The 9,891-nt window shown below is 47.2% G+C and overlaps 3 protein-coding genes across 3 annotated transcripts; 2 read left to right on the top strand and 1 right to left on the bottom strand.

The window, feature by feature from the left end:
- Positions 1-317: 317 nt before the first annotated feature.
- Pmar_PMAR023484 (Carboxypeptidase Y precursor, putative) lies at positions 318-3,217 on the bottom strand. Its single transcript, XM_002783316.1, has 16 exons — positions 3,001-3,217; positions 2,888-2,955; positions 2,765-2,841; positions 2,488-2,603; positions 2,330-2,435; positions 2,205-2,284; positions 1,904-2,026; positions 1,774-1,863; positions 1,643-1,720; positions 1,551-1,598; positions 1,221-1,304; positions 1,035-1,171; positions 849-991; positions 741-803; positions 437-577; positions 318-387 (listed from the first exon to the last, which is right to left on the bottom strand). Exons 1-16 carry the CDS (start codon positions 3,183-3,185, stop codon positions 370-372), a joined length of 1,557 nt encoding a protein of 518 aa, XP_002783362.1. The 5' UTR covers positions 3,186-3,217; the 3' UTR covers positions 318-369.
- A 442-nt stretch (positions 3,218-3,659) lies between these two features.
- On the top strand, positions 3,660-4,283 carry Pmar_PMAR023483 (cellular nucleic acid binding protein, putative). The gene is made up of 4 exons (XM_002783315.1): positions 3,660-3,764; positions 3,813-3,940; positions 3,992-4,101; positions 4,157-4,283. The coding sequence occupies exons 1-4, from the start codon at positions 3,672-3,674 to the stop codon at positions 4,231-4,233; spliced, it is 408 nt and encodes a 135-aa protein (XP_002783361.1). The 5' UTR covers positions 3,660-3,671; the 3' UTR covers positions 4,234-4,283.
- An 863-nt stretch (positions 4,284-5,146) lies between these two features.
- Pmar_PMAR023482 (hypothetical protein) lies at positions 5,147-9,344 on the top strand (the record flags this gene model as incomplete). Its single annotated transcript, XM_002783314.1, has 6 exons — positions 5,147-6,363; positions 6,421-7,605; positions 7,760-7,914; positions 7,963-8,557; positions 8,764-9,217; positions 9,298-9,344. Exons 1-6 carry the CDS (start codon positions 5,158-5,160, stop codon positions 9,342-9,344), a joined length of 3,642 nt encoding a protein of 1,213 aa, XP_002783360.1. The 5' UTR covers positions 5,147-5,157.
- Positions 9,345-9,891: the final 547 nt, after the last annotated feature.

Here is a 9,891-nt window from a genome sequence, read left to right as displayed (position 1 = left end):
TTGTTCCCTTGTGATTCTTCAGCATTTTACATTAGCTGTAGCACGCAAGTACAATATATATTGGTGCATTAACCTCTTTTGATCCCATAATGGGATTCCCATTGCTACCATACGCAAAATCACCAAGTGTTGGATTGACTATGAGAGCGACCAGGAACAACAATCAGAACAATCGTTCATCGGGCGCGTCACGGACTCAACTTGCACACTCAATCGGCCCTTGGCAATTTCTCAGCACCTCTTATTATAATCAGCATATGATTGACACAACACAAGCCACACGAGAAGCAGCACCAACTTAGTGTTCACCATTCGACTCCAGTACTCCTCTATGAGAAGAGCTCCATGGCAGCGGTCATATAAGATACCTTATGAGGGTGACGGTACCTCAAGTAATGGACGTAAACAAAATGCATGTGAGGTGATCCTCTAATACCAAATCTATCACTTCTGCGGCTCGTGCTGCTGTTGATACTATCCCCATCCCCTCGTCACGACATGTATCATCAGATAATGAACATCCCCTTGTAAAAGCATATAGCATATGGGAGGCTATATGGGGCACATCCATGGGAACCTACAGTAGAGTTTCACCACCCGTTTAACGTGAAGTGTCGCAAAACTCGGTGAAAAATGCGGTATTCGCGGTATGCAGTAGTCGTAGTATGTTTTTCACTACTGTTTTCCATATCACGAGTGGAACTCCAATGACTATCATAGGTCTTCGCTCAAGCCCTTACCAGATGCCCGGCCTGATTGATAACTATGTGAGTGAGAGCACCGACTTCGACAAAGCCGCCCACCTGAGCGACCATAGCACTCAAACAAACAGGATGGAGTTCTCTTACAGTTTCCTCCACCACCTTCTCCGTAATCCCACCATTCGCACTAGTCGCTGATTGGTCTGTGGTCTTCAACTCTTTACGTTTGATCGACCACGGTTTACGCTTTGTCTGCTTAAACTGCTCTATGAGGTCCCAATCCATATTGACTAATAAGAGCAGTGAGATGATACCCAAACTGTATCAACTCACGCATCCATCTGGCCGTGCCTATCATGTTGCAATCCATATCATACATCCCATTATAAAGGAGTGTTCGAGTGTTGTTCCTCAACAACTGAGTATACAAATGTGCCGCTGATCGCTGTTCCCAGCCGGCTAGGATGTATCTACACCCGAGCATCTATTGCCGCATTGTATTAACAACAACTCAGCTACGCTATTGCAGCGTTGTCCTCAGACCAAGGCGCTGCTCTTGGATCTACATTCATCGCTGCACGGACTTCAGCCTTTCGAAGGTACCTAGCCATGTCCTCGCCATGCTGATCGAACTATTGACCAATGCGAAGCCAATCGAGAAATGTATCCTTATCATTATCATCATAGGCCGCGATCCCACGTAACGAGTCATCATCTCACTCTAGTCTCATGAACAGTCCTATTGTGCCTTTCCATATAGCCATAAACTCCCTCGAATTGGATAGGGATCGACCGACAACGTGTTACAAGGGCCCAATTATCATCAAAGGTGACCTCTACCCAACTCACTCAGTGAGGACAGCATTATTATACTCGCCATACATACGTACATCGTACCTAGCCATGACATTCAAAGTGGGTAAGGGAAGCTCACGGTTTACATGTTAACTTGACTATTATTCACAATGTAATCTTCTATTCTAGAGCACACGTCATTAGCCTGTCGCCATGCCTCCACGCTGAGTGAGCCCGAGAACTATCACGTGTCCGAGCAACAACACCATGTGGGTACGTATTAGTCCCTTCGAGTGCCTTTAGACATGCTTCTTCGAGTTTCTCGACTTCAGCATTATCAGGAGCATTGATCAATCCGTGTTGGAATCTGTGTGGGAAATTCGACTATCTAACGAGGAGCTTATTACGCGAATTCCTTGTAGGTCATCTGCTGTGTTGGAGGGTCTACCCAACCGTCGCCAACACCAACACCTTGCAGATTGACCCAGGAATGACGTTCTTGCAAATCAACAGCAAGCTCTGGTACGTATCTGCAAGTATTGTGTGAATAGAGCAAATTATGGTATCATAGGCTCAGTGGCTCCACTGACATCTATCAATACAGTGTAGCTAGTCTGCTTAAGCTGTACTAAAACGGTAGTACCGGACTTATACGTAACCTTAAGCTTGCAGACAGATAGAAGCCAATCCCCCACATCCGAGTAGTACTTTCCTCCGTAAGACTCTCCGAAAACATAAAAAGGGAGTTTTGCCAAGTTGGGAAAATAAGTTCCTAATAGCAGACTCACCTGACTTGGGACGATTCTATAGGAACAAGCAGCAACATGCCCTACCGAATCTCCCAGATTTCTGATGGCTTCGTCCTCACTCTCCGGCAGGCATTTATCATCAGTGACGAAGCTCATACCAACGGGTGCAGGTTGATCTACTACTATATATCTAATAATAAAGAGCTCCCTTTGATGAGGGCAACAAGCACTATTGATATCACGTCGCGTTGTTATGCCAAGATTGACTGTTGTCAACTAGCTTCGCTTCAGTCTGTATTGCTTTGACCGGACCGTTTTCGAGGAAGAATCCAACGAGCCCGGACGTACCAGGACCACCCTGAGCGACGAAGCAGTTTCTCCACGATGAGTTCACACAGAGTTTTAACCACTAGTTTTCGCGACATGAAGGATGTTATAGAGTCCGGAGAGCCTATATACAAAATTTCAGAGGTTGTGTCGGTGACATAAAACAAACTCTCTAGAGTGCGCGTACTGTACCTGCAGCCAGAGAACTACGGGGTCCTTATCTGGATCACCAGCACTTGGTACTAAAATGAAGTACATGGCCGTTACACCTAAAAGTTGCTATGATTAACGCTTGCAAGGGCTTCGCTATTTTACATTGTTGAGGCTTTTTGTAGAGTGGGAGATAACCTGCATTAGTTCCTCTGGGTAAGGGGTGGTCGTATCTGAGTATTGGTTTCACCGTGCTCGGATAGTGATGCCATGCATACCCCGGAAGATAGGTGATAGGACCGAATCCTGGAAATGATGATGCATTGGCAATTTGGTGACGTAAATTAGACAGAGGGACTCTTCCATTGACAAGAATTGGGCAAAGGGCGGCCGTCAGGAGTAAAATTGGGAGTAGGGTCAGAAACGACGACCGCCGCCGATGCCTTTGGAAGGACGATAACATAACAACAGAGAGCAGTGACTAAATCAATTACTGACGGACAATACGTATAAAAGGGCTTTCATAGCGATATGAGCGTTTCACGATGAAGCCTGAGTAGCAAAAACGGCCTTTGGGAGGCGCAGTTTGCATTCAATCAGGTCAACTCTTCCACTGAGGAGGAGGGTATTGAACTCCAAAAATGCAGCACAGAATTGCCTAGGGCTGATCTGAAATTCATAGGGCTTCCGATTAGTCCAACAAGTTTCGGAATTCATTTCGAATCTGGTTCCGATAAAATCCAAAAAAACCAAAACCAATGAACGCAGTTTGAGAACCAATTCTGACGTTAACTATCAAACGATCGTGGATACCGTAAAAGACTCAACTCAAGACTTGCACAAAATCTTGCTTACTATGTTCATCTTGAAATTTTGTTATTCAAGTGTCTGCGTTCACTGCACGCAGTTTCCCGTCACATTCTTCAGGGTGTTGGGTATTACCTCTATCATGGCCGCCACAGCTCCTTCTCAAGCTTGCTTCATTTGTAACGAGACTGGGCACTATGCTAGGAATTGTCCACGACAATTTGATGATGACTCGGTAGGCTATCTCATAAAGTGATGTTTGGCAGTACTTCTTGCTCTCCAGCGAGCGCGTCGTCGCCCACAGAACTGCTATAACTGTGGTCAACCTGATCATCTCGCCCGAGATTGTCCCAAGGACCAAAGCAATGACAGGCCGTGCTTCAAGTGTCAACAAGTAGGGCACTTCGCAAGGTAGGCAACTACTTGCACTACTGGTCTCTCTGAGGATCCTTTTTTATGCAGGGATTGCCCATCAGCTGACACGAGGAACTGCTTTCGTTGTGGCCAGTCTGGTCATCTGGCACGTGAGTGTCCTAACGAGGAAAACAATCAAGATAACAACAACAACAATCGTAAGAGCATTATTTCTGTTCTTGACGAATCTTTCTGAGTGTATATTCTTGTCAGGTGGTGGTGGTGGAGGAAGGAACTGTTTCCACTGTGGTAAGCCCGGACACCTGGCACGTAACTGCAGGAATAGTTGAGTTGATGCCGAGGATGTTGGTCGTGTCTCCGCATATATTAGTTTCATGTTAGAAACGTCATTTTGTGTTACTATGGGGAGTTTGAAGACGAATTCGACGGTATTGTCGATTATCATATTACTACTCGGTGAGAATTCTGCGGAGAACATCACTCTGGCGCCGCGGTAAAAGTCACCATCTAAGAGAGAAACACTTCGAACGATCGCGAAACCAACGCTCATGGGATCTATAACAACCCATAGTCGTGTTGGTTGAGATAAGAGTGTCTGACGCTCAGTGATAGGTTGGAGTAATCATGTATTGCCACTTGCCGTTGTGTATATTCAATATACCTTGGTGATTGGTGTGATAGAATACGACGTCCTGTTCACTACAAGTATCAATATTCGAAAGAGCCATTAATTCGATTGTTACCAAAACTTCCATGCAGAACCGTATCGGATTGATCGGACTATTATTAGTGAGGAGTCCTCACTGAGGAGGTAGCTATGTATACCAGATCACATCATACACTATATATAGATCTCGCAGCTATATGTGCAAGTGGCGACGACGCCGTGCCTACGCGGCATATATTCCGGAGAGGCGCAGGTTCGATCCTCGCAAAAGACGTTTTTCGAGTAAATTTTTATACGCGACGGAGACCGTTAGACGACGGTGAAACTGATTATGTTCTGAGAGGAAACGCAAGTAGCATCACAAACTCACCGAGGAGCGACTCGTCATCACCACCCCTGGTGACTCCGTCCCCGCTCACCCTTCCTCTCACATGTGTGAATATGATTAATCTGACATTGATGTAGCCACTAAACGTCATTACCCCATGGGCATCTAAACACTCATGAACAACTATAGGGTAACGGTTGTGTTAAATTATGGTAATGCATCATACTCTACAGTGAATGCATTTAGTAGCCCCTTTCCATGTCTCCTAGGCACCAAGGGCGTTGGCACGCCCTGGTTCCTGCTCCTCGTCGTCGTCATAGGCTGTTGTTGCCACTACTACTACTGCTCTTCTACTCGCTGGCTTCCAAATGGTCCCTGGTAGAAGCTGCCACTCTAGACAACGAAATGGGGGAGACTGAACTATTTGATGATTATGATGCTGATGGTTTTGGTGGCTACTGCGAAGCCCAAGGCTTATTAACGGCTGGTGATGGAACTTGCAAAGATCCTGATATTGTTACTGTCGTCCACGATCGGGACTCTAGCTCCTCTCCATCATCATCGCAGTCAGGAACGTCGTCATTGCCCAATCCCATCGAGTCTCAAGAGATGATGGACCTCTTCAAAGACACCACAGACTTCGTAGTGTCACTAGTTGATGGTCGCCTTATTGCATACGACGGTTGTGGGACTAAGCTATGGACGTATCAGGCCAACTCTCCTACAGTTGACGCTCGTTTCAACGAGACTGTGGCGAAGGAGCTTGGCATCGGTGATCTGGCATCACACTTTGCTGGAGATGACCCTACTCAAACGCCCAGGATTGTCCCAGCTCTCGATGGTACTGTTTACATAGTGACACCGAACCCCAAGTCCCCCTCGCAAAGGGTCTTCACTCACTTACCGACTCTATTGGAAGATATGGTCGGCGTAGCGCCTTTCTACAGCCCAGCATTTCCGGGTATGTACGTTACGGGCAGTAAACTGCAGGGAGGTGTCACTATCGATTTCTCGTCATCAAGAGTAAAGTGGCATCTTCCCGGTGGCCGCTCTACTGGACGCTATAGCAAGGAGGATAAGCTAGTCTTTGCTCGACAGGAATGGGCACTGCACTCCTTAGCTGCTGAGGACTCGGATGAAGTCTGGCGAGCTAGCTATGTTGAGTTCCCACCAGTGACACATGAACATCTCTTCCCGGGTACTGAGGTCAATGCCCGTGCTCGAGCCCTGACTAGTGTTCTTGGTATACTGGACAACCAGACTAGTGTCTATAAGAAAATATTCGATAAAAATCGATGTCCTCCTATGCAAGGGCATGGACGGTCTGCCCAAGTCGAGAAGCCCATGATAACTTTAGTATTCGACTCACCAGTGGTTTCTGTATTCGCCGTGGTAAGCCCTCAGGATACTCCAGCTAAGCTGGCCATGGTCCCAGTGGCACATGCTGGTCCTTGGTGTCACGAGGTAATAAGAGGTAGAAGGAGGATAGTCAGGTTGAGTCACTGTGGTGCTCCCTTTCAGTTCCCTGGGTATGACAAGTTACCAGTGCCTTCCTATGTGAACATGCCCCATGCATACGATGGCCGACCGCAGTTGTATCCCCCGTTCACTTACGATGATAGGAGCTCTATGAGGGCATCGACTATGGATGAGGAGCCCTACCATATGTATAAGGACCGACGGCGAAGTCCAGAGCCATTGCAGTTAGCATTGGAAGGTGGGGTCACGCTAGACGAGATGGCATCGATTTTTATCAAGTTGAATGGACCTAATAAGCTGTTCTTTGGTGGTCTGGGTGGTGATGATGGTGGTCCGGGTAGAGGGGGTCGGGGTCCTCGAGCGCCACCTGGTCCTGGCCTTGGACGCCTACCGGATGGAGACGGTTACCATGATGCTGGTAAGATACGACCCCTCAGTTTGCCAGGCCCTGGAGGTACTGTGGCAACCGCCGACCCCGCGAAAGTCCATTACCTGAACGATGTGGCTCGGAATACTTCCCTTAGGGAGTTTCTGGCTGTGAAGTACCAACATAATTACATAGTATTGGTCTTCTTACTAGGCCTCATGGGACTAGGGGCTGTAGTGTATCGGTTTATCGCAGGATGGGTACAGGTCTTCAAGGTCGTGGCGCCGGATGGGGAGAACATGTCGCCGGGGTCGGGCGTAGATGATGATGATAAAATTAGTGAAGAAATGGAAGATGACGATGATGAAGACGACGATATGGAGGGTTCAGAATTACTATCAACAGATTTGGTAGAGCAACCCTACGAGATGGGGAGGTTCTTGGATATACGACAAGACATTATGTATCTACCAGAGTGGCAAGATGTGTTACTGCAGGCTAGTATGAATAAGCGTTTGCAGCAGTTTAACGATCTTACTAGGATAGCATTCAAGCACGGCGAGAGCGATGTTAGGACGGTTCATGGAGGGGTATTGTTCTTGGGTAGAAATGTGGATGACCCTCAGTTTATATTCCGCAATCCTAAGCAAGAGCTCAGCCAGAGACCTAACGTTCCTAAGTTCACTCAAGCGGTTAGAAATGCTGTTGCTAGTAACGCGATGAAGGAGGTGCGGTATCTGAAAGCGTATTGTCCCAAGGCGTGTGTGGCGAGTTGGAACACATTCGAAGGCGTTATACAGGATTTCGTATGCAAGCACCCGACTGCCTCTCAGGTCACCGTTCGGGATATAGACCCTGAAGTGGCTCGAGATGCATCGCTGATTATAATGGCATTGAGAGATACGGACGCTCATGAGGATAATATGATGAGGGATAAACTCGGGAGGATTGCACTTATTCGATCTGGGCTGTGCCTTGGCTGACCGCCCTTTGCCGCGGGACGATATGACTCAGGAGTATCTCGACAACTTTGCTATTTGGCATCAGACTCCACTACTATTGGACGCCCCCTTTACGGCCAAGCATATACGCTACCTCAAGACACTAGACTTTGATAAATTGAAGAAAATTTGGGTGCACTACACATATCCGAAGTATGTTGTGGCAGAGTACGATCGAGCTAGGAAGCGGGAAAGGTTACGAAGGTCTTCACACAGTCATGCTCATCGTCATGCTGCCCAGCATCGCTCTAAGAGCCTGACTAGTCCTGTACGTCAAGTACTGGGATATCTGGTCAGCCCTAAGGCTACTGTGGACTCTCCTGCTGCTGCTGCTAGTGACCACACTCCACTTGGTGACCGTACTGGTCAGCCACCCCTACCTATACAGCTACCGGAGGCAGCGCTGGACGCGACCTACTGCTCACCTGATGCTGAAGAGACCTCCTTCTCATCGCCCTCGGGCTATCGTCGTAGGCGACGGTGTGACAGCTCTGATGTAGCAAGCGACAACCCGACTTCTAGTGGAGAGGAAGCGGATGCCTCTAATGAGGATTCTGTATCGTGTCCTCATCTGAGGGTACGTGCTACTAAGGGAAGGCCTCGGGCTGAGACCGTTGCTGTTGGAAAAGCTGCAGAGGTCGATGAGGAGGGTAAGGGCAAGAGCAATCATGAGATAGTTGTTGACGAGGCAGGAGACTATGATGAACTGAGGCTGGTGCCACCTATTGATATGGTTAATGTGATGGAGGCTAATGTAAGATTCCTTCTGAGGTGTGCGGAGACGGATAAGCCTATGTTGTTCGCGGCTGAGGTAATATTAGGGTATTTGCATGGAGCAGTGTGGGAGAATATGCACATGGTCAGTTACATGTGTTGGTAAAAATGTAAAAATTCCGAGAAAATTTCGGAAATTTCTTATTGGTTTCTGTGAACTTGCGTCCTACTTCCACTCCTCCATTTAGCAAACATATATTCCTCCAACACTAGTAGAATTGTATAAGACTATCGTTTCTCTAGGTGCTGTACAGTGGCCTGTACGAACGAGTGTGGCACGAGTTGCCAGGGGGGCTGCAGGACTTCGAAGCTTTGGGTGATACTCTAGTCGAGATCGCCAGTGTTGAATCAGTGTACGACATTTTCACTGATTGGGATGATAGGCGTACTGGTCGTCGTCATGTTGACATGCTATGGGCTGGTCCCCCTAGACCCTTGTGCCTTAATAAGGCTTCGGATACCACTAGTGATAGCTTCGCCGTTGCCCTCAACAAAGGCTCTATGTCGTGCCGTAGCGGCTCGGTTGTCTCACAGTTCGATGGTGAAATTGAAATGGTTGGTTTTGACGAGTCTAGCACTAGTATGGAGGTTGCTGCTGATGGCAGTTGTAGTAGTGATGACAATAACAAGAAGTCTCAAATGTTGACTAGGAGTAGTGAAGATGATGATGATAGTCGCCAAGGCCCCAACAAAGGGGGTAAGGCAAGAGTGAATCTTAGCATTGGTAGCATCATGTCATTTCGAGGTTGAGTTTCGATCTAATGTATCTTCATATAGATACCAATATCCCCTGTGAAGTTGACGGAAGTCCCTCTGCAGAGTGAGGCCTCGACTATGAACATTTTATACTATTTCTATACACACTATCATATCACCTCTGGCGGGTGTGGCCGATTCGAGACTACTTTTATTCATAGTAGCATTGGACCCCTATCAGTATTGCCACCAAATTCTCCTTTTTGCTGCCCTCTGGTTGCGTTATCATTCGTAAAGTCTACTGTACTCGTACCGAAGTCATACGCCGAAATAAGAGTTCATATCAGCGCACATGGTCAGCTACATGTACTGAGGCAGTAGAAAATTTTTGGGAAATTATCGTTGGGTCCTGTACGCTTGAAATTTGATCTGTATATAAAATCTTAGTAGTCTCGGAAGCTCCTTAGCTCAGCTGAGGGAAGCGAACATATATCCACCAACACTGGTTCATATCTTCATCGCAGTCCCTCAAATACTTCGAACAGTTAGAGCAACGCTCAGACTACTACACATGAGGAGATTAAGGAATCTGGGAAAGACCCAGTTGAAACTAGCCACTTCAAATAACTATTCCTAAATATTTCACTCCTTACGAATTCCTGCCTTGACATATCA

This window comes from Perkinsus marinus, assembly GCF_000006405.1.
Source record: "Perkinsus marinus ATCC 50983 genomic scaffold scf_1104296937140, whole genome shotgun sequence".
In the NCBI taxonomy this organism is placed as follows: Eukaryota; Perkinsozoa; order Perkinsida; family Perkinsidae; genus Perkinsus; species Perkinsus marinus.
Note: the sequence above shows the minus strand (reverse complement) of the source record. Positions and strands in the feature narration are given on the sequence as shown.

Excerpts from the sequence above, each read along its gene's own strand:
- Pmar_PMAR023483 (XM_002783315.1), top strand. The coding sequence starts at position 3,672 with ATGGCCGCCACAGCTCCTTCTCAAGCTTGCTTCATTTGTAACGAGACT. Across the intron at positions 3,941-3,991 it reads CAAGTAGGGCACTTCGCAAG|GGATTGCCCATCAGCTGACA; the intron begins GTAGGCAACTAC and ends TTTTTTATGCAG. Across the intron at positions 4,102-4,156 it reads AGATAACAACAACAACAATC|GTGGTGGTGGTGGAGGAAGG; the intron begins GTAAGAGCATTA and ends TATTCTTGTCAG.
- Pmar_PMAR023484 (XM_002783316.1), bottom strand. The coding sequence starts at position 3,185 with ATGTTATCGTCCTTCCAAAGGCATCGGCGGCGGTCGTCGTTTCTGACC. Across the intron at positions 2,604-2,764 it reads CCGTAGTTCTCTGGCTGCAG|GGTGGTCCTGGTACGTCCGG; the intron begins GTACAGTACGCG and ends TTCGTCGCTCAG. Across the intron at positions 1,721-1,773 it reads GCACTCGAAGGGACTAATAC|CGTGGAGGCATGGCGACAGG; the intron begins GTACCCACATGG and ends GGGCTCACTCAG.